Source organism: Anomalospiza imberbis, chromosome 6, assembly GCF_031753505.1.
Source record: "Anomalospiza imberbis isolate Cuckoo-Finch-1a 21T00152 chromosome 6, ASM3175350v1, whole genome shotgun sequence".
NCBI classification, from domain to species: Eukaryota; Metazoa; Chordata; class Aves; order Passeriformes; family Viduidae; genus Anomalospiza; species Anomalospiza imberbis.
The window spans coordinates 33,589,730-33,613,375 of NC_089686.1; the positions used below are offsets into that span (position 1 = coordinate 33,589,730).

General features: G+C 44.9%; 1 protein-coding gene and 1 long non-coding RNA gene across 2 annotated transcripts in view; one reads left to right on the forward strand and one right to left on the reverse strand.

Moving 5' to 3' along the window:
* Positions 1–6,327, forward strand: part of RAD51B (RAD51 paralog B) — a 417,280-nt gene extending 410,953 nt beyond the window's left edge. Inside the window, exon 11 of the mRNA XM_068193163.1 lies at positions 5,737–6,327. Coding sequence (XP_068049264.1) covers positions 5,737–6,245 — 509 coding nt within the window. The 3' untranslated portion in view covers positions 6,246–6,327. The remainder of the gene's footprint in view (positions 1–5,736) is intronic.
* A 12,189-nt stretch (positions 6,328–18,516) lies between these two features.
* Positions 18,517–21,752, reverse strand: LOC137475662 (uncharacterized). The gene is made up of 3 exons (XR_011000012.1): positions 20,375–21,752; positions 19,962–20,117; positions 18,517–19,022 (listed from the first exon to the last, which is right to left on the reverse strand). It is a non-coding gene; the product is annotated as an uncharacterized lncRNA (long non-coding RNA).
* Between the last annotated feature and the right edge of the window lie 1,894 nt (positions 21,753–23,646).

The window sequence follows — 23,646 nt, forward strand, 5'->3', positions numbered from 1 at the left end:
GTCCAGCTGCACTCACCGATGCACTTAACTATGATTGCACAAGAGCTGAGGGGAGGAAGCAAGAAGCCAGGGGCAGTGAGACACTCGGGCAACTCCCATGTCAGTGACAAGTGCTGGCTTAAAACATTCATGAAAATACAGCCAGAGGGAGAGCATCAGGCATGCCAAGAGACCCACATCTCCCACTCCACTGACAGGAAGGGCACGGCACATGTGGGGGGAAGGCAGAGACCAAAAGTTTTGTTGTTGCAGTGCTCCCTCCATGTAGATGTGCAGCTCTTCTTGTGTCTGTGCCTGTCCCCGGCCCTGTGTCAAGTGGAGAGGATGTGAAAGAAACCCCAGCATGGTTGAGCCCTCACCTCCAGTACATGGAAAAACAAACACAGCCATTCTCTTGTTTGTTGATTTAGTTCAGAGTGCTCCTTCCATTACAAAACCATTTCCCTGCAGGCGACAGGCTGAAACCTATTTGCTTATTACTCTGCAAAAGAAAATGATGGGTGCAATTTTCAAGCACATCTTCTGTTGATAGACACAGAGATTGAAAGGACAAAACCCTCCCAGCTACCTGTCAGCTATGTTTTCTTGTTGAGCATAATTTTCATGTTTTCTAGCTCAGAAACAAATGCCACATGTATCTTTTTCTCCTCTTCTTGAAATATACATCTCTCTATGGGACAGCTTTGTGCTTGGAAAGTGAACCATGTGCTTCTTCACAGGTGTTTACATAGTGATGGTGGTGACCACTAAAGCTGCATCCAGAGCTGCAATTCGCAATACACCACATATCCCACACACCCCACACACCCCACTGCTCCATCTGTAATGGGTCAAAACCCCAGAAGCGAGCACTTGTGAACAAGGGAGAGGTTTCCTCCTGCAGCTCAGGCTGATGGCTGCCCCAGCTCCCATACATGATGGTGTAAATATCAACCCGGCTCTTGGAACTGGCACAGCTAAGTGGGGCTCTGGGTGCAAGATACGTCCTGAGTCAAGGCAAACACACAGGAAACATATCACAAGTCTCTTCTAGCCTGTTTTTATTGATGAGATGCACCCGTTGGCAGTTCCTGGTGCTGACTGGGACAAATCTGGATAAAAATGCAAGAGGAGCAGCAGAGTTTATCTAGAGCTGGCACCAGTTTCAGTGCTTGGCTGAATGAGCTGTTTCTACTGGGTCCAGAGCTCTTTCTTCTTGCCAACACTACCACCTGCCCTCACCCTCCACCCCCAAAATAATCAAACTAGTCTCAACACCTTTTTTTGTCAGGTTAAATCACTTCTCTGCCAGCTGGTCTTTTAGATGGCAATTCTTCTGACTGGCCCTTTTGGTGGCTGGCACTTTACACTCCTCACAAATCCAGCCCAACTGCATTAAAAAGTGAATTTACATTGTAGGGCTGTGGGGGAAGGGTGCCCCAGGCAATGTCAAAGAAAAAGCGGATCAAAAAGAGCTGCTAGTATTGGATACTTGGGCTGTCTTTTCAGCTGCTTTGGGCAAAGTCCTTTCAGCACAAGAAAAGCTCAAAAGAATTCAGTTAATCTGTTGTTAAACAGAGTCTGTGATGGGAGACTGGTCTGTCATGGTCCAGGCAGGGAACTGAGCCTGCCTGAAATGGCTGGGAGCTCCTTTGCCCTTTCCCAGCATTTCACATCCGTAGTGGCAGTGAGTTCATGGACTGGCACCTTGCTGGCCTTGCACGGACTGTCTCTCGGCCTTGTGATGCCAGGGCCCCTTCGTTCTGGCTGCTCTCAGGAGAAGCAGCAGCTCACAGCACGTGCACTACATAGCACAGCACACCCGAGGCTGTGGCAGCCAAAAGTCCCTCTCCATAACTCTCCTGCTTCACACAAACACACAAGTGCCTTGCAGGGCACTGGTGGTGGCTAACGTGCTGCTGGTGGTGATTTCAAAGAGCTAGCAGGTCAACTGAAGTCCTGAGGCAAGAGCTTTGGCATGATTTTCAGTTCTAAGTCTGAATACAGAGGTGTAAGAGCAGCCTGACCCGCACTAAGGAGTGGCCCCATGATGTCCCACAGCCTCAGTGCTCAGTGCCACAGCTCAGCTCTGAATGTTAAATAGAGATGGTGAGCGGCCCATAGACTTGCCAGCCTACACTTAATTTACCACATGAGGAATATCACATGCATATTGCTTCAACCTAAAATGAATCCCTCCTTCCAGCTGGGAAAAAGATCTTTTTTCTTCCTCAGAATGGAGGATCCCATAGATCCCTACAGAGTAAAACAGCTATACTTTTTTAAAATTTAAAGATATTACTTCTTTTTTTGTTCACGTATCACATTTCAGTGTCTTTTAAACACGAGGGAGCTTAATGTTTTTGTGTAACCTTGAACTGGCTAGTACACAACTTTTATTGCTTCATCCTTGAGCTTCCATGAGCTACATTATGTTCTACTATGAACAGAACGTCCTGCTTAGGATTGTGTGCCACATGCTTTGGTTGCAACAGCTTCCTAGTGCTTTCTTTGGCCAGTATGTATATATAGTTGTATGCATACATACATACAAGTGTGCGTATATGTATTTGTTTATTTCTAATTATAAAATGATGCAATGAAAATTTCCAATTCTGAAAATTTTTATTTCATTTCCTTCCTTCTCCACTGCTGTTCAGCTAAGCACACTGGCAGTGTGTTCTAAGGAAGAGGATAATTCCCCTCCATGACTCATTTCTAAGGTCTCCCAGGCAGGATTCAGTGTGATGGTGTCAGTGGTTGCTGCAAGAGCTCTTTAAATGTCTCTGCACATAGTGAAGTGCTGATCTCAGGCAGCGGTGCTAGGAATGTCAGGGTCTGTTTAATATTCACTGGGGATCTTCCTAAAAAAGTCAATTAACCTCCCTGCAGTTTCATGAACTGGCTGAGCATTACCATGCAGTTGTATCAGCTTTTATTTTAGTGCATGAGGAGCATTGTCCTGTGAAATGGAACTTTCTGGGTTTGTTTTAACAGCAGACTGTAATTTGATTTTAAATTATCCACTGTCAAGCCTTTCACAAGTGAATCGAACACACATGCATTTTCTCCATAATGTATTTGACTGTCTGGAGAAACAAAGGTTGGTAATTAAGCTCACAGCAGTTGATAAGGACGGGGCCTAGGCAAGGCCTAAAACCTCAACAAGTTAGAGCCTTAATTTCTGGATATTTACCAAAAACAAACCCTTGACTTGGCACAGCTTGCCCATTCTGGATAATCTGGCTCTTTGATTCCCTGGGGAGGCTGCTGGGCTGTCCTGTGGGAAGTCGGCACCTTGGTATGACAGGGAGGAATGCCAAAAAAGCAGACACCACTCCAGGGTAACCAGCTATGCCAAGTCAAATTCAGCAAGCTCATGGTTAAATATGGGAGATCTATTTCTCTCCAGTCAATGCATGAATTCCCAGCACCTTTTATACTTTGAAATACCATTAATTAATATTTATCAGATGTAAAATGTGACACTAGCTAATTGGTACAATATGCCTTTAAGCATTGTATTACTATTCCTTTTTAAGCATATCTACAGTCAGTCAGGCTGAGGCAGGCAATCACAAGTGTCACCAACAGCAAACACCCCTCAGCTGGAGGCAGTTTTTAAAACCCATCCAGGCCTTAAACCAGACTGTCCTCAGTGCGGGACAAAGCCCATTAGCAGGAGACTGGGACCTGCCACATTACCCATGGCTGCTTACATGGCCACACGGTTTAAGGAACACAAATCATTGTGTAGTGATTTTTTTTATGGTGTCTTTGCTCCAAACTCACATGGATGTTTGGGAAGTGCCTCTGCTCATCTCTCTCTGCCATGCCCTTCTTTCGTACCAGGGCTCAGCTGCCCAGGGGCAGGTGTGCCAGGGCAGACAGCCTTGCTGTGCCTTACTGTGCTGTGCCTGGGCAGCATGGGCACCCTCATTCCTCACTGACCCCCAGCTGTCCTTGCTGTGTCACTGAGAAGCAAATCTGGCCCTTTGCTGGCACACAGTCCCTGTGTCTTAATGTGTTTGATAGTGCTGGTACCTTAACAGCACTGTGGCAGGCGCTTCCCAGCAGTTCGGCTCCCGAGGCCACAGCCTCTGGATAACTTCCACCCCAAATGTATGTCACATTTCCTTCCAGTGAAAGCAAAATATTTACACTAAGCCAGGGTCACCTGGCGGCCACTGCGCTATCGCAGGCTGGAAGCGGCTGCGATACTGTAAACAGAGGGGCGTGAGGGCGGAGGGAATTGCTGTGGGCCTCCAAAACAAACGGCGCAGCTGGCGCGTGCTGGCAGCGGCGGGCACCAGGGAGGTGGGCGCTTGGCGAGTGCTCTCAGGGCAGGATGGGGTGGGCTGGCAGCGGGGCTTGCGGTTCAGGGACAGCGAGCCAGCATGGCAATGGCAGAACAGAGCCACTACCAGGGGCCAGGGAAAGAGCATTCACAGAGTCTGGACAGATGTGTCCAGCATCCCCACCAGCCACACTTCCCACCCGTCCCCTTGCGTCCCCAGCATGTTCAGTACCTGAGGCTGTGGCCACACCAACCTCGCTGCTTTACCTGCCTTCAAGGAGCTAATGGAAATACTCCTCCTGTTCTTCATGAGTGCTTTGGACCCAGTGAAACCATCCTGGAAGTTGCTGGGCAAGACTTGCCCTATGAAAATGCATTGAATTCAGTGTTTTAAACTTGTAAACTTGAACTACAGGACTCACAGACCCTGTATTCCCAGACACACAAGAGAAAGGGTAGCAGTTTCCCATTGTAGTAGCTTGCGTTCTAGACATCTTCCTGAGACAGGTCTTCCCACCTCCTCACCTAAATCTCAGCCTAAATCTCTCCCATATGCTGCCAGAATTTCCTTCTTTATCCCATATTGCACTGCTGATCAGCACCTGAAACTTGTGTTGCGTACTGCAACACGTGCATGGACAAAGTGGCTGGCAGCTCCTGGCTGCCCACCAATCTGATACCACTGACTTCTCCTCAGTTCCACTTCCTGTTCCCTGCCAGGCATTTGCCCAAAGTGATGACCCATGGCAGGGTTCCACACGTGACCAATGGCATGTGGACTCTGGAAAGCCTCCACCAGGCAATAAACAAAATGGTGCTCGTTTTGCATGCCTTGAACCCACTCGGGGGGCATGAGGACTCTGAGCCTCCCAGCAGCTGGGCTGCTTCAGAAAGCCTTCACTGACCTGCAAAGATAGATGTGAATGTCAGGCATGAGCCATAGTGGAGCTGTGCTGAGCCCCTCTGATCAAACAACCCATAAGGAGCAGCAGGGGGGTTTGAATAATCCCACAATCTCTTCTGCTTTTGTTATGCTGCTGCCATTCTCCCAGCAAGGTTCACATGTAAGCATGTGGAGTAACCAAAATTAAAGGACATTCCAGTTATTCTTGGCTATCTAAGGGAGAGGTAATTGCCCTTTTTGCATCCAATCATTTTCCACTGGCACTTCTCATAAATGATTTTCACAGTGTCAATATCTGAGATGTCAGTACTAGACCAAAGCTGAGGAGGGTGGCATTTGGTTTGGGAGATACAGTTTTCCCCAGCTTTGCAGAGAAGTTTCTTTATGCCAGTTACTAAGCTATTAGGTATGCAAGGCATAACTATAGCAGAAGGGGATTTCTGTGTGGGAGGAACAGTATGATTCATATTGTCTCACCAGCCTTGCAAAACAAAATGTCCAGTCATACGCTTTTGTGATGCAGCCACTCATTTCTCCGCCTTTATTTTGTACACAGCCATAACCCCAGTGCACTGGGACCTGAGAATCAGCACAGCAAGCTACAGGAGAATCAGTCAAGAAAACAGGAAGCACCGAGATGACCTAATACTCTTAATAGCATTTTCCTCCCTGGGAGCAATGTCCAGAGCATGGAAAGGGGAAGGAGGTGAGAATGCTGTTCTCAAGCACCTGGTTAGCACCTCTTATAACAACTCCTTGAGACAGCTGGCATGGAAAGTGGTAACAGGAAAGCCATCCCAGCTTTGGAAACTTGCCTGCTTCACAACCAACCCGGTATCTGGAGCACAGACCGTGGCTGAATATCGTTCTCGTAAGCACCTACTGCATTGCACTGGTGACTTAAAGAGGTTCATTAATGCAGCTGAGGCAGAAGTTGGCAATTGCTGGATGTGTATTTTGGAGCAGTCTTCAGGAATGTACCAGCCTTCATTTTCTGGGGTTGCAAAAGAGGATGGTAAGGGCAGAGGAAAAGCACTAATTTCAAGAAAAGATATTCTAAGCTGAAGAACTCTCTACCTGAGAGTTAATCTTACAGGGAAAAATACTTATTGAAACACTGCACTTACTCATTAAAAATAAAATTATATCAGGACCTTTTATTCTTCTCCCCCCCACCCCAGAAAATCAAATTTAAGGAAAATCGAAAGAATTCCCAATGTTTTAATGTACAGGGAAGTTCACATGTAGGTATCATCTGGCTCTTCCCAATTATAACCCTGAAAAAAATCCAAGCCGTCCATAACAGACTTCCACATTATCAGGGACCACAAAAAGCAGAATGCCTTCATCTTACTCATGTGGAGACTGGGCCTACTCCAGTCGTCACTACCAGTATACAGGGATTTGGTTTTAGCACATTCCTGACAACACAAATGGCACAGAGGAGGCAAATGCTTTCCAGCCTTCTTCTTAAAGGCTGGTTCAGAGAGCCAGAGCTTTACACACCTCAGTGTGATGTGGCAGCCTCATATCTCACTATCATTAAACACAGAACTAGCATGAGTCTTTACATACTTTCATGGACTTCACACATTCTTTTCACATGTGTTACTGACATAAAAATTACAGTATTGTAGATTTGTTTTTGTGAAGTCAGCTAAAATGCAGTATACATGTGTTGTATTTGCAATACTTTAGCCACCCTGAAGAAAGGATGGGGAAGAGGGCAGGCTGCAGCTTGCTTTCTTAATAACATGCAAAACCTTTAAATCTCAGGTTACAGTAAGTATTTTGGCTGCTAACTCCAGCTATGAAGCAAATAGCCCAAGGACTCTCCCTAGAACTGCAGTGGCAAATTTTAATAACATCTAAAGTGCAACGATGAGGCTTCTCAGTGCCAAAAGAACCTGCTGGCTATAAAATATCAAAAATGACACTTTTAAAATAAGTAATTTTAAGACCTCCTGCATCAAAAGCAATGCCACCAGCAGTCATCACCTCACCTCTTCTGGAAATGCCTTGAGCCTGAGACTTGCCCCATTTCCCTTTGTTACAGCATATGGGTCCTACCTGATGGCAGCTTTTGTGCTGTCCTCTCATGCACACTGGCTCTGTGTGATCCACTGAGGCTGTTATGATCTCTGACAAGTCTTCTGCCAACCCCTGCAGCACAAGGGAATGCTTCATGGAAGACCAGACTGACCACTTCTGCAGTCTAATCCCATAGGGTATGAGAAAGCTCTTCTAATGTTTTACCAAAGGGACTGAGCTCTGCAAAAGACCTTGAGAGGTCCCAGGGTAACATAAGGACATATGATACCTGATAAGCCTGAAAAAAAAGTCTAAAGGTGTGAAGGGTTTTTCTACCAAGTGTCATAACGGAGTGCAATTAGGCCTTATATAGCCTAATCTTGGCCATGCTGCAAGTGGTTTAATGGGGCTATATCCAGTAAGTAGATAAATTAAATTGTGCCAGCATGAAGAGGTCATTCTCTTCTCAGCACCTAAATTCTCCTCCAAATGGGAGCACTTCCTTTTTCCAGATTCATATACAACATGATTGTTCAGTGCCTTCCTAGAGAAACGGAAAGGCCCATTCTTCCTCACTTTACTCTTTCAGTGAAAGCACACATGATGGGAAACCACACGCACACACATATGGGTTGGTGAGAGCCCCAGTGTGGGCACAGATGGTGTGTCTGAATGAATGGACACACAGGGGTCTCTGTGTAGTAAGAATGTTTACTGTGTGTAGTGCTGGGAATCACATGCAGGATTCCAGGTAAACCCACAAGACTGGCTGTAAGATGTTGTAATGTAAAGATCCTCTCTTGCATGTCAGACCCCTAAAGTTTTGTGCCATTGGTACAATGTCAGCTGGAGCTCAAAGAAGAAACAGGCTGCAGGTAGGAAACAATTTCTAAATCATTTTGTGCAGGGGACTTCTGCGAAAAGTATTAAGGTATCTTCAGCAGGCCAAGCCATTGGATCTGAGTCATTATTTATCTGATTTTTCTAATTAGTGCCTGTTTGAAAGAGTGGTAGACAAACCACTAGATTGCCTTAGTTGGGTATGAGCCCCTGTCCCTGTTTTGCTCAGGGCAAAAATGTCCCCATTGCAATTTTAGGTAGGCAAATTCAACCCTTGAAGTATTTGGTGCCTTGCACCAAACTACACACTGGCCACAGGGTTCAACTGATTTTTGTCTAAAATCAGCTGCAGCAGGGCTCTGGTGCTGTCTCACTGCTGTCTGTTGCTCAGTACTTCAGAAATCACACAAAGGGTCATGTGGGTCACTTCCCTCATGTTGAGAAAGAAACTCAGGCCAGGTTAGATGAACTGCATATGGAAAGGAAAGTGAGGGCATACAGGGCAAAGGGATAGCAGATTCTTGAACTGACTTCACCTTTGATATTCTGCAGTTGTTTAAAGGAGTAGGCAACAGGAGCTTTGCCACAGCTATGAGTGAAATTTTATTTTAGAACCTCTGTTTAAGAAAAAAAGTCTTTTTGAAAATATTATTCAAAGAAATAAATTCATTTAACATCAGCAGAATTCTACAATATTTTCCTTCCTGTGTGGTCCTTTCTTGTATATTATTCTCACTCAGACAATATATTTTTGATGGGAAAGTAGTCATTCTTCTACTTTTCCATTCTCTGCTGGCCTCCTTAAAATCTCCCATTGTAGATTTGCATCCGATTACTATTGTGGTAATTTCTAGCTCAAGTAAAATCAACAAACTTCCTCTCTCATCTTTCCTTCTGGTCTTTAAGGCATTCTAGAAAGTCCAAGTGCCCTGGTGGCCAGCTCCCTGCTCAGTCTCCCAAAAGGCCTTTCTTCATTTTTGATGTTAGATCTGTGCAAGGATTTTTGCCTTCACTCCTCTTTGGCTAAATCAGTAATTCTTGGTTCTTTCTAATAATTTAATCCATTCTGCTCCTATGATTTACACCAAGCTGGAAGGTGGAGGCGAGTTCCTCTCCAACTCTTTTTTTGTCAGGTTTTGCTGCCTTTAAGAATGCTGCTGGTCTTTGGTGTGAAGATGGGCATTTGGAGTGAGGCTGACAGGGATGTTCTCCAAACTTAACCTGGACAAGGAAATACAATTCCCTCAGAGAGGTTTCTTTTGACAGGCCCAGTTATTGTCCATATGTCCTATAGCTGGATGGTTCAGGCACAGTTATAAATTGTTATATGTTTATATATATGTTAAACATAAACTGATTATATGTGAAGCCCTACTTTTGCTGAAGCCCAGGTGACATTTACAGTTTTACTCTCCTCCTGAACTGCTTAGTGTGAAGGAAAAAAAACGAACCAAACCAAACCACAAATCCATGCCAGTTTCAGCACCTTTGCCCTTATGATTGACAGCTTTCCTCCACTGCTGGGTTAAGACCGCTGCAAGTGGGAATTCCTTCTCCTGAATTAATTAAATCTGTATTGTTATTGCCTTTGATCTACTGCCATAGGAACCAGAATGAGCGCTGGAAAACCTCAGTTTTTGTCCATTTCTAACACAAATAGGTCTGGACAGATTATTAAAAGAATAATTTAGAAGATGGTGGGCAGAATAGTCCCCTCCCAAAGCTTCCCTTGACACTGACAGTTTCTGTGGCAACTGCATGGGAACAGTTACAGACCTCTAGTGGCTCTGTTTATATAGCTCATCTATTTCCTAACTGCTCACCAGCACAGTATTTTGGAAAGCCATATAGAGATTTCCCATAAAGATTACAACACAGTGTCATTTCATCTTCTCTGCGTTTCCCATCCCGTTGTCTGTTTTATTTTCCTCACCATAACATCTGTCCCACATCACTGAGAGATTTCACAATTGGAAACCTGCTATAAATTATGAAATTATGACACAGAGTTAAAGGAGTTCAGTGTTTGCTCTCTGCTATTTTTTTCAAGGGACTTTGGGTTAACCAGCTCTTTAAAATAAGCTTTTTTTTTTTTTTTTTTTTTTTTTTTTTTACTATTTATATACTAGTGTTTGTAAAAGCTGTCTTTGGAAACTGGAAAAAAAATGGAAGAATATTTCTGTCCTTCCTGCTTGTATCCTTTTCCATTTATCTTCCATGGAGTTCCTAGAGAAACACAAACTTCTGTAAGTGCTTGCATAAAATAATCTTTAGCAAGCTCTGTCCCTAATGGCCCACAGGGACTACAGATAAAAAAACAGTTTCTCATATTTCTGTTCCCCAGCATCTGACACTGTGGAAGCTTTAGGGCTCCAAGTGCCAGCCTGTGTCACTGCTGCCAGGGCTGCAGGCTGAGCTGGCCTCTGGTTCCAACCAAAATGGAAGCAAGAGTCCTGAGTTATATAAAGGACAGGCTACTCTGGTTGGCTCTACAGGAGGCTGCAATGGTATGCAATCCTAGGAGCAGACAGAGTGACAAAGTTTCAGCTTTACACTGTTTTGTACTGATCAATCAAGGTTAGTCTCACATATCATCACCATGTGGGAACCAGAGACATTTAAATAAGAGATCAAACATACAGGACTATATTCTCACAATCCAAGGACATCTGAGTGGCTTCACCTGTCACTGCAGCCATTTTTCTCTGAACCAGAAAGCAGCACACATATCTCCTGCTCTTTGTTCTCACTCACAAATGAGATCACTGCAAACCACAAACATGGAGCACTTGCAATGCTCCACAACATCAGCCTTGCTTTCTCCAGCAGCCAGGAGAGAATCAGATTCATATGGCTGGGAGGAATCTCAGAAAATCACTCAGTCCAGACTCATGTCCCAAGGCAGGATCATTATACTTATGTCACACTTGGCAAGTGCTTGTCTAACCTCTTCCTAAAAACAGGATGGTGATTCCACACACTCCTCAAATACTTCTGTATGTAATTACCCTTACTTCTTGCCATCTTCTAACATCCAACCTCAATCTCTTTTTCTGTAGTTTAAGCTCATTACTTGTCCTGTCCATCATCTATATGGTGAACAATTTATTCCCCTTTTCTTCCCAGCCACCTTTCACATATTTGACAGCAGTAACCCTATCTTGCCCCAGTCTTCTCTAGACTTAAGAAAGTCAATTTGTTCATTCTTCCCTCCTAGCTCTGTTTTTCAAGACCTCTGATTATCCCCCAGTTGTCCTCTGGACCTTGTCTTGAGCACAGCACCTAAAGCTGGACATTACACTCCAACTGCTTACAGACAACTGAGCAGAATGATTATTTGTGGAGTTCATCTCTAAGCAAAAATCCTAGTAAAGCACTTGTCCTTTTTACATTAGCAATTAACTCAGATTTGGATTGTGACCTGGAACATCTGTCAGATCTTTTTATGCAGTGTTGCTACTTACTCAAAAATTCATTGCCCTATATAAATAGAATTAATTATTCTTGGTAATGCCCAAGCATAGAAACTGAGAACTGTCCTTACTGAAATGAATCCTGTTTTTAAGGCTATTTGTCTAAATATTTTCTAATTGTAATCTTATATTTCAGATTACCCATAGTACCCTTCCAGATTTGTGGTAGCCAAGAATGTAATATTTTCTATTCCATTGTCCAAGCTGTTCATAATCCCCTTAAATCAGACTGAACCAGTATAGATTTCCACCAACTCTTCTTGATCCATCTTTCTCTTTTAAAAATATAGTTAATAACTCTTTTCTTCAAGCAGTTTTCCAATCAGCATTCCATCATCCCAGACCAGTTCCGTCTATCACAGACTCCCTTAATTAAATTTGCTTTGGAGTATCATGTTACACTGTGACAAAAGCCTCACCACCATCAAAATATAGGAATATTATTGCTTGTCCCTTATCAATGAGGGTTCTTTATTCTGTCATGAAAGGAAATTTGACCTGTTTTACACAATTTGTTTTTGATAAATCTGTGCTGGCCATTATTCATCTCTTTGTTTTGTTTTAGGTGCTTACCAAAGTTTGATTGTTTGTTCCAATATTTTTCCGGGAATTGAAGTCAAACTGAACAATCTGTAATCCCTGGCTCCTCCTTTTTTCCCTTTTAAAGACCGGAACTACGTCTGCACTTTTCCAGGCTTCCAAGTATGATCTCTGGGCTCCATAAAACATCCAGGAGCTGGGCGAGGTTACACTTAGAGCTTTTGTGGTCAAATAACTAACTGGCTGTAGCAATTACCCAGGCATGAAATTCATCTGGCCCAACCAACTTCAGCACTATCTGAAGGATCTTTTGATCTAGCCTTCGTTATAGTTTTGTGATCTCACCGCCCTCTGTCATTGACATTGATTGCAATATTTGTCTGAAGCGATAACAAATGCAAAATGGGTATGAAGCACCCTGGCACTCTAGCCAGGAACTCTCTGGAGCCTTTCTTCCCCAATGAGCAGCATGTTTTTGGTCACCTACGTCTTCCTCTTGCTGCTGAAGTAGTGATGGGAAAATTAATTGTCATTTAAAGTCTCTTGCTAATTGGCTCCCATTTTGCTGCGTGACCTTTGTGATTTTGTTGCCATATATCTAGCCCAGCTTCTGTATGCTCATTTCCTCAAGGCTGAGATCAAAGCAAAGCTGATGATTTCTCAAAGTGGATCTGTTGTTATATCTCCTATAGATAGCTGATGCTTATTACTGTTCTCTCCAAGCTGCTTTTTACATAACTAGAGCTTCTCCCTTGCCCAGGGTCCAAAATTATGTGCCTTTAGTTACTGAGCAAATTATTTTAATGGAATCACTACTGGTTTTCTTGGTCTAGGAAAGACCAGAAGCCTGATCATTGTTTCCATCTCTTACCAGCTGTTAAGCTCTACCTAGGAACATTCAGTCTCTGCTAGTCAAATATTGTTTAACTTCCTGACCTTACCATAACTGATAAGTGTAAATAATAATATTTTGTAATCCAGATCAGAATTTACATAGTCCCAAATGCTGGAAGTGTTTAGAGCCAGAAGTATTCTTCAGTTTCATCTCAGCTGCTCATTAGAAAATAATATTTTCTCATTTGGGTACTTTTTTTTTGCTGGCTTCTCTCAGCTGGCCTGCCAAGCTTGAAGGCAGAACAGACTAGGCTGATGGAGAGGGGAATATGTTTTTATTTTCATACGTATGAAAAACTAAGAATTCACTGGTAATGTAATGGCTCTGAAGTCATGCCTGCACAGAAGCTCTAACTTACCTTCCACTGTCACATATTCTTCCCACCGGTAAAGACATTCAGAAGGTCCCTGCTCAAGGAAGCTGAAGCAGTACCACCAATTCTGTGAATAAAGCAGTGTTGCACTGCTATAATGGTGCTCTGACAAAAGAGCAGCCTGAGCAGCCAAAAGGGGAAGGAGTTCTGCTGGTCCTTCTGTTGCCCAAGAGGAAGCAAATTTCAGATAGTGCTTCAGTTCCCTTCGGTTATGATTCACCACAAATGAACAGCTAAAACATCAGTTGATAGCAAGGCCATGCAAACAGGGACTTCCACAAGTGGAGACTCAGAGGAAAAAGCAGAGAAAGCTGGCCCCTTGCCTAACTGTGAGTCGCCTTCCTTCCCATTATGCTGCTTTTGTTTTTAGGGTTCCTGTGTGTTTTGCAGTGTCAGCCAGTTGCCAGAGAGGAGAAGACAGCCTTACATGGGTTTTAGTTACGCCTCAGACCCCAGGCACCACCCAGACCCTACTGCGGGACATGTTCTCTACTACCAACTGCTGTTAAACCAAAGCAACCTAGATCATAAATCAAGTAACAGAACACCCTGCTGATAAACTGCAGTATACAGAAACTTGCACAATATTTATGGTTTGTTACAGCTTAACACTAGAAGGAGAGAACTATAAGGACTGTATTGCCCTCTTCTAACAGAGTTCTTATCCAATCTTATAATGACAATTTTCCATTATAGAAAAATTGCCTCTTCTTCTCAGCGTGGACAAATTGCACCATTAGCACAATATCCTGTGTTCAGCCACCCTTAATGCACTTACTGGTGTGAATTTGTTGTGCTTTCAGCCACTGGATCTTGTTTTGACTTGTCTTACTTCTTCTTCGTGTCAATATCCAAAGATCATGTGTGACTCTTGTGTAAAGACCCTGATACACAGAGGCACTTAATGTATCACATCTAAAATGCAAGAGAGCATGACAGCAATGATTCCAGTTCTTAGAAAGAATTGCTGGAGACTACTTGTCAAGAAACAAGTAAAAAAACACCATGCTTGGAAAGAAGGGAGAGAAGACTGTTGTCAAGCTGACAAAGTTAGGCATTAAGTAAATCAAACAATAGACAAGTTTTCCACTGTTCTGTACATGTTACCACTGCTAACACCAGGTACAAAGTTAGTACAAAGTGAATTAAACCAGACAGTGCTATAGGGTAATGGATGAGACTGACAGAAGACTACAATGGCCTATCTTTCCATCTCTATTTTACAAATCCAATGAGCAAACAAAGCCTCTCTGCACTTGGATTTGCCTGCTCTGCATGAGACCCCAAATGAGTGGAGACGTGTAGGGTGAATGAAGGAGCAGCATGAAAATTTGTGTGCCCATACACACATAGGACACCAGGGTTAATGAAAGGTCCTTAAAAAGTTTCTCCTTACCAGTATGTCCCATTAGCTAAACCTGTGTTTATGTGAGGAATGCATTTACTAATTCAGACCATATTAGCAAAATCAGCCTGTCTGCTAACATGGGCCAGCCTGGAAAAGTAAGGCATAACACTGACATCCCATTCCACTATGTCTCATCATACTTTTGGGTACAGTCCTGCTGAAAAAAAATGAGATAAAAAGACTGAAACATGGGGAAATGAGAGTGGGGGATGTGCTAGATGCCAAACACCTGATCCCTCTTAAGAAGAAATCCCTCAGGAAAAAAAAAAAAAAAAAAGGATTGTCTTAAAACAGTCTGCAGAAGAAGGATGGGCTGATACCTGAAGGAGATTAAGCCAGTAAAGCTTTATTAAGGCTGAACTGCCATGTGTAAAATCCAGCACTTTCCAATGCAGCAAGGCTCTCTATGTGCTCCTATGGCTGGAGGGGAGGGGAAACTCTTGAAAGTAGGAGGAGAGATTAATAAAAACTTATTTGCACATTTAAAGGCTGCTCTTGTCTTTGGAAATAGCTAACTTTATCCTTTCCAGTAAAAGTGAGCAGACCTGCATAGCAGGAGTGGAATTCTTGGCCAGAGGAAAGTACAAAGGTAGGGAGAAAGACCTCTAGGTGAGGGAGGCTAAATTATTTATTTACAATAATGGATTGCTTTTTAATAAGTACTGTGAGGTGGCTTTCTAAAGCCTCCTTTAGGATCCATGAAAAAAAGGATCAAGTAAAGCCATCAAAAATCCATAAAATTTTTTGCTAGGTCTGGTGGAGTTTTGCAGAGACAATATGCTGTTTGCCACTGCTGTCCCACCCCCGTGCCCAGAGCTGTTCTGGCTGGCACAGCTGCAATCACACCACCCCTTTCTGTCCCCACAAGAAAGTGAGTGCTCATCTCATTACTCTGTGAGTAAAAAGCTGCATGGGGCAGGTGCTTACTTCAGTTTTGTGGTCCATCATTTATGCAGACTTTCAAAATGGAGCTCTGGTTAGCAATCTGACTAATTTTCAGATGGAAAGAAAGAATGCACTGTCCATCACTTCACTCTCCCACTGTGTTGCCAGCAAGGGATTAAGCCCTACCCTGGTTTGCTCTGCTGAGCACAGACCTAGGAAGGTTCCCTATGAGCCTGCAGCCTCCTGCATTCTGGAGCTCTTCAATTTATCTGCACTCACTGAGACATGCTGTGGTGGGATTCTTTGCTCCTGGGGCAGCCAGCACAGGCCACAGCCAGAGGAAAGGCATTTCCCAGAGATCCCAAGGAAATAACTGTGTGAGGTTTAGCTAGGCAGCACTTTGTTTCTATACATGAATCTTCTCAAATCACATGCTTGCTCTGGTTTTGTAAAGGCAGGTCAAATGAAGTAAGCAAAACTACTTCCAAGGCAAACATTTCACATTTACATTCATACTTGACGTCTGATATCCCTGAGGTCCGTGTGTCTTATTTAACTTCTATCTTGCTATTTCTCAGAGGGCTGGATGAGCTGAGAGAAGGAAACAATAATGGGCTGTGGGACCTCTTTCCCTTGGAGCCTACACTTCTCTCAAGCAGCACCCTTTGTTGAGGTGCCAGTTTGCTTTACAGATGTTTAAAGGGTTGATTAAAAAAAAAAAACTTCTAGGAAAACAATTATACATTGATTTCTATCAAACATTTTGCAAGGAAATTATCCTTCCTGCCCCCACTTCAATAAAAGAATTCCCCATCATGGAGGTGTCAGGAGAAAGAGAGTGAAATAAGATAACTCTGCTCAGCTTGCCTCAATTTAATGAGCTCCTTTAGGCCTTATCATTCACCGTGTGCTTTCCCTCCTTGCAAACTTCTCAGCCTCATCAAAAAGAGCTCTTTTCTTTTTTTTTTTCCTATTCTTTTTTTTTTTAATCAGATTTTGTTTGATCAGCCCTTTCCCCTTTCTTTCCACAATCCCCCACATCACGCTGGAACTGGTACCAGTGGTGCATGTCAGCATGCCCTAGCAACAGAGAGATTAAAGGCACTACCAGCTCCAGAGGACAGGCCAGCTCGGACTTACTAATTAACTGCAGTGAAAGAAGTGAATGAGAACAGCCTTTTCTTTCGGGCAGAGGAGGCACTAGAGGTGGATGAAGGAGTTCAGCTAAATGAAGGTTTCCCTCCCCCAAAACATGTGTCAATATTCAGACCAATCCTTTCTTAATAAGACTTTGTGTACGTACAGGGTTTGTATGGATGGGAAAAGGCTGACAGCAGTCAAGCCTGATGCAGAAATGCACAGATGAGAGTGAAGTCAAACCATGGCTGCCCCTGCCTCAAGCACCCAGCTTCCTCTCATTGCTGGGACTCATGCATCAGAGGTCGGTCACTCTTGAGAGGCAGATCCAAGCGTGGCCCTATGGGATGTGCATGCCCCAGGCTATGCCCATGCCTCAGGCACCAGCTGGCGTGCCATACTGCTGTCCACTGTGCCACACTGCTGTCCCCGGGCTCCACGGGGTTTTGGGAGGGTGGCAGCAGTAGGCTCAAAGCTGTGACCCCCAGGAGTGTGCAAGACAGGGCTGTGGCTCAGCAGCGGAGGTCCGGCAGGTCTGCAAATCTGCCAGAGACGGGGCTGCCACACGGGGAGTCAGGCTGGACTCTCCAGGGGTTTGTAAGGAAACATGAGCAGTCCTCCTGTCCCCTCCAAACCTTGGCATGTTCCTCGTCTCCACCATTTCCAACCATACCCAGGAATATCAGGCTACAGGTTCCTTTCACACTGAATCCCCATCAGGGCCTGTTCATTTTCTGTCACTTGTAGCCTCTGCTGGTAAATCTGTTCTGAATTATGAAACACTTATGTCTCTTCTTTTTTTTTTTTTCATTTTTTAAACTGTTACTTTTTGGTGCTGTTTACTGGTGTTTTGCCATGGGCTGGGTGTGGAAGTGAAACTGCTGATATTCCTGTGAGCAGGGCAGGGCAGCTGGTGTTCCTGACCCCAGCAGGAAGCACCAGACACGATGATGGGCAGCAACTTCTGGTAATTCTCCAGTCCGTTTTGCTAATCCACAAACGTTTAGCCAAACTGGGTAAGTTTTTAAAATCTTTGCAGCTTGGTGGTTTATCCAAACCGAACAGGTATGTCCTCACATGCATTCCAGAAGGGTGGCTGGGATGGGGCCCCATGCCCCTGCCAGGCGGGCAGGAAAGGGGGAGCCTGGCCATCGGGAATGCCCTGCTGTGCCATGGCTGCTGAGGCGGCGTCTCCTGTAGAGAGCACCTCCCAGAAGCCAACAAAACCTCCCAGGTGGGGTGAATCTGAAGCCCGGGAGCTTTATTCCCTGATCAAACACAAGGAATGCAAGTCCACCATTCAGGATCCCTGTCCCACAGCAGGGCCTGCCAAGCCCCTGGGGCTGGAGGCACCCACATAGTTTTCCCTGGCATGCAGTGCCTGAAACAGGCAGCTTGGCCATGGCAGCTGACAACCTGTGAGAGGACAGAGCAGGCACTGGGTTCCTAGGCCCCACCGCTCCCCTGGGACATGCCACATCCCGTGTAGAGCACCGCAGACACAACTGCATACAGCATGTTCATGGCCTGGAGAAGGGTTAGATGACAAGTTAGCTTTCTCCCACTTCTGCTTAGCAATACACCGATCTCCCCAAATAATCTGAAAAGGGAACTTTTTTCAGTAACAGTTCTGCACCTCATTCTGAGTGTGTTATCTTCTCTGAGAAAAGGCTATGGAAAAATGGTACAATCTTTCAAAACAGAATTGTGCCTTTGCATATTTAGCTTTGGATCTGCTGGTATTAGAAACAAAGTCGGATTTTATTACTTTTTATTTCTTCTAGCCCTGCAGCACCAACACAGACAAGCCATGTAATAAACTGCAGAATCTTTTCTTTATTGAGAACCAGAAGTGATTTCTTGTTTTTGTTTTTGTTTTTTACTGTAAATTGGTTCAACCCTAGCTTTGCTAACACACTGTAAGTCATATATACTATTTTGTAGCTTCATAAAACTTGTAATTTTTTTTTTTATTCAAGTGTACCGCTTTCTAGAGTTAATCTCTGTGGACTTCAATTAAATTTGCCTGGCCTGCTGTTGATTTCATATTCTTAAATTTTGCAGGACCTTGCCATATGTATTTGTACATAATAATTTTTCAGCTCAGTCCTGTACTTGAAATCTGCTACTGCCTGCAATGTTCTGGTGCTTGAGAAGGGAAGAAGCGCTCCAGAGCTGCAGGTCACCGATGGAAACACAGAAGGGTTAACTGGCTGCTTCCTGCAGGGACTATTTCATGGGATTCTTTGGATCTCAAATGCTGAAAAGGGACATGAAATAATCCCTTAGAGACCATGCTAAATAATTCAAGGCCAGTTAAAAACAAAACAAAATAACATCCAACACAGCAAAATAAAAACAACACACCTTTAAAGCATTTTGTTGCAAGAGTTTGGCCTTTCTTAATAATATAGCTGGGAGGAACAGGCTATCTGGCTGCCTTCCGAAAGGCCTTGTTATGGTATTTAATAAACCCCAGGGATCATTACACTATAAGTGTGCATCATGTTTATATGGATGCATTGGGCAACCTAATACAATGCTAGGGGTTAAAAGTCATTTCCTTGGATTCCCAACCAAGATAAACTCATCCACACCCCGAGGTGAATAGTACTTAAGGCCGTGTTTGTAAAAAGAAGGCAGTCAGGTTTTCCAGCACCTGGAAAATGGCAGGCTTATCTCTTAGTTATCTCTCACGTTCGGCTTTTATATGTAAATTTGTCTGCAGGAGCAGTAATCGATAGCCGGTGTTCTCTCGGCCTGGGCGCTGGGCCAGCATCGGCCCCAGCTGCAGGCAGCAGCAGCCCTGCAGCTGAAGGAGCACCCAGCCCAGAGCCCCTCTCCGCAGGGGAACCAGGCTGGGAGCAGCAGCCTCCCACTGTGGCTCTCCTCAGGGAACTCCCCTTAGACCACCAGAACCTGCCAGCCAGATCTGGATGAAAGCGATAAATTCCTTCCAGACAGAATACAAAGAGAAGGCTTAGACCATTTTACACTGCTTAAACTGCTGCTTGGCTCAACTGGATTATTGCCAGATAATGGAATATTCTAATAGTACCTGAATTAAGCAGGATATTTTTAACACACGTGTGTGCGTGTATAAACACAAACGCCCACTCATGGAAATATAGCTGGGGTGACTCTCTTAAGTTTTCTGAGAAAAGGATTGTGGGTTGAGACCAAATGCGGAAAATGTTACCCAGAAAGTGTTGGAGAAAGAAGGAACAAAAACCCCTGATGCCTCACGTGTAGTAAAAGTGGCTGTTACGTCCATCACAGACACACAAACAGGAAACAGCTTCCCTCGTCATGCCTCGCAGAGAGTGCTGGAACGAAAGCACAGTGCCTTGCAAGACTGAAAAACCACAGCGGGATCTGAGACAAGAATCACCGAATCCAAACCACCTCCTATCAGCCGGTTGCAATGGATAGGGGCTAAAGCCAACTGCCGGTGGGCAGCACGGCAGGACAAGGAGCGGCCCCGAGGAAAGCAAGTTGGGCTTTAACCATTGCAGGCACTCCAGCCACCCCATTTAAAAGCTGTAGTGTGCAGTGTAAATAGCTGCAGACTGCTTTTCCTCCCTGACAGAACAAGTTGCTTCTTGCTTCCACCTTCTCAAATTTCCGCGTAGCCCACAGGCAAAACCGAGTGCCTTTGGATCGGAAAGCAGAGCATTCTTTCCCGGCATCAAAGGGCACGGGGAGCGTGTGGTGGCCACTTCACACACACACACCAAGGTGCATTTCTTGCTAGCAGCTTCCAGAGCTGTCTGTGCAGTCACTTGCCTCAGCCTGCTCTGTTCATTAGCACACAGAGGCGTGTACGCCCTTAAACCAACATTACATCACCTGGGATGCTGGAAGTCAGCTGCCCAGTTCCTCACATGGGGCACGCGGGGCTCTGCCAAGTTCCTTGGATGGACGTCACTTTTCTTTCTTCCTTATTTCATGGTTCGTGTGTTGGGGTTTTTTCTCTTTCAAAATTTACTGCCAATGAAAAATTAGGTGTGACGGCTGTGGGGTGGATTGCACCGGTACTGTTGTGTGAAGTAAAGGGATCCATCCATAGGAAAGACATGTGTTGTTTATTAGCAGCTTACATGACCCCAGAAATCCCAAAGCAATATGCTCGACACCAGCAGCACAGTGACTACACAGAATTACACTCTGTGTAATGGCAGAGTAGACCCAGCTTGGGCATTAATATGGCTCCAAGGACAACACTTCATTTCACATCTCTGATGGAAAGCTTTTGTAAGAAGTCAAGTACCCACATGGGATCAGAATAATAATAATCTCTTGCACTTCAGTACAAAAAATAGGGTGTGAAATCAAGCAGCTGATCAGTGGTCACAACTTTTACCTTAGCTGCTTTATTCCATTCAACAAACTAACAAAATTTATGCAGTCCTTACAACACCAGGAACATAGTTCTTCATCTTGCTTTTACCCATAGGAAATGTGAAACCTCAACAAAACTGGTATTTTTCTGCCAAAGACTTGTGGAAAATGCTTGCTCAGATGGAGAGGGGTGCTAGAGGAAACCAGGCCAGCCCCTGGCCTCAAGCCATGCCTGGAGAGGAGTGTGGCTCGGCTGCAGAAGCTCCTTTTTATCAGTGAACTCAGCAGCTGTGCCTCCTAGTACCCAGCTCTGACCTATTTCACCAGGCACACACGCCAGTTTTACACCAGCATCAGCCCAGTGACATCAGTGGGATTACTCCATCCCTGCATTAGGTAAAACTCGGGCGTAACGAAGATTCACTGAAGAGGAAGATGCTCTTATAACATTTTGTAGCCCAGACACCCTTGCAGGAGTCAAAATTCAGGGCTTTTGCATTTGTTCCTTTTATATCTCAAAGTATTTGTCTTTCAGGGGATCTCAGCACCAAACCAGCATGTTCCCCCTCAGTGTGTGTGTTTACAGTGTCTCCTAGAGAGATCCAAGTCAACAGGTGACTGAGTTGCAATGCATGAGGTGCCTATGTGACATGAACACCAGTGAAAGTGCACTGAATTAAGGGCTGCTGGGGTGAGAAGGGAATGCCAGAAAGGCCAGGGAGTCCCACCAGGAGCAGGGACAGTGGCTTGTCTGTAGCACCATGCGGCCATCACACTTTGTCCCTTCTTGATCAGTCCCTGCAGGACCATGCCAGAGTCCCACAAGGGTGAACTTCTGGGGTCTAGATGCAAAGAAGGGTAAACTCATCCACAGGCTTGTTTGTTAGTGCTGTATTGTATGGTCTTCCTGTTTTCGCCTCCAGATTGAGCTATTTTCTCTGTTTTCTCTGTTTTGTTTTCTTTCATCTGTTTTTTCTCCTTGTTTATTCTCATTCCCTGACCTTTCTTTCTGCTCTGGATGTCCTTTTTCCTTTTGATCCTTTAGATTCTTTGCAGCTCCTTTCTCCCCCCTTTCTCTCCTTGTGCTTCCTTGACATTACCAAGGTCACATGTGTCTTTTTGCTTCTAAGCTCACTCACTAAGTTCTTATCTTCCATTTTTCACTGCTTCAGGATTTTCTTCCATATCCTTTCTCCATTCATTCCATTCACTCTCATTTGTCAGTGGGCACAAGGATCTTCAGCCAACCCTTTAGCTATCAGTTATGGGGATGCTGGAAGCCAGGCCAGCAGAGCCTCTGGAACATATATAAAGGAGTAGATGGTGAGATTGGAAAGATGTTCAGAAGCAGAGTGAGCTTGTGGTGTCAGATCAGGGAGATAAAACCTTTGGGTTTAAGTGGTACAGATGCCAACAGCAATGCTGTCTACTCTTGCCAGAAGGTAGGTGTGCCTCCATGCCTCAGCCAAGGGATTTTCAAACTTCCTGCAGCAAGGATCTGGATAGGCTGTATGGACAGTTTAGACCTAAAGCCACTATTGCTGTTGACTACCCATAGCATAAAGCTACACGCAGAGCTCAATAAGAATGAAAATCCAAGTTCCTCTATTTAGAAAAAGTCAGGCTTATGATGCTGGTGAAACCATAACTCAGTCCCTGCCACACGCATGCTACAGCCTTTTCTTGCCCAAGACCCTGCAGGAAGCCTGTTGTAGAGCAGTGCTCTGGGATATGGGACAATGTCACAGGGGCTGGAGAGAACCTTTCTGCCCTTACCTCCCGTCCTGCACCTCAAATGGGGCAGGCGTCTCGCAGAGCAAGTAGTATGTGATCACATAATTACAGACTGTGCTGTGATACATGCTCACAATGTCAGAGCAGAATTAAGGCTGAGCAGGCAGTTACAAGCACCATTACATCATTAGATTAATCTCTCCTTGGCTGGCTATGAGGGACCTCATCTGTTCCCACTGAAGCCAAAAGACCATACCTCTATCAACTTCAGCGAAAGTTGGCTTGGCTTGCCCCAAGGCTCATTTATAGCTGTTAGCTGCTAGTTGAGGCTGCACCCTTGAATTCATTAAACTTTTCAAGCATAACTCATGTACCACACCTAACACACTCTGATTCAAGTAGAGACTTCAGCTGGGGTACTGTGGGTAGTGGAGTGTGAGGGGAACTTGCTCTGCCGCCATGCTGCCATGCTCGCCCTGCCCTACCTGTTCAGCCTGTCGAGTTGTTGATTGCCCTCAGCGGTTGTTTGCAGCTGATCAGGAGGTGAAGAAGGGCTGCTCCTGCCCTGCACAGCCCACAGCCAAAGCACTCCCAACCAGCCAGCTTATTAAGGCTGTTTCTCCACCATGGTGCATGCACAAGAGCAGGGTGGCTGGGCAGTTGGGGTCGGGATGTGGTGGAAGGTCCACCCTTCCCTGTGCCCACGGAGCCTTGTCCCCAGGACAGCCAGCAGCGTGGGACAGCAGCGGCAGCGGGTGAACGGATCCATGCTCCGTGTCAGCGTCATGTCGCGAGGCAGGTGCCTGTGC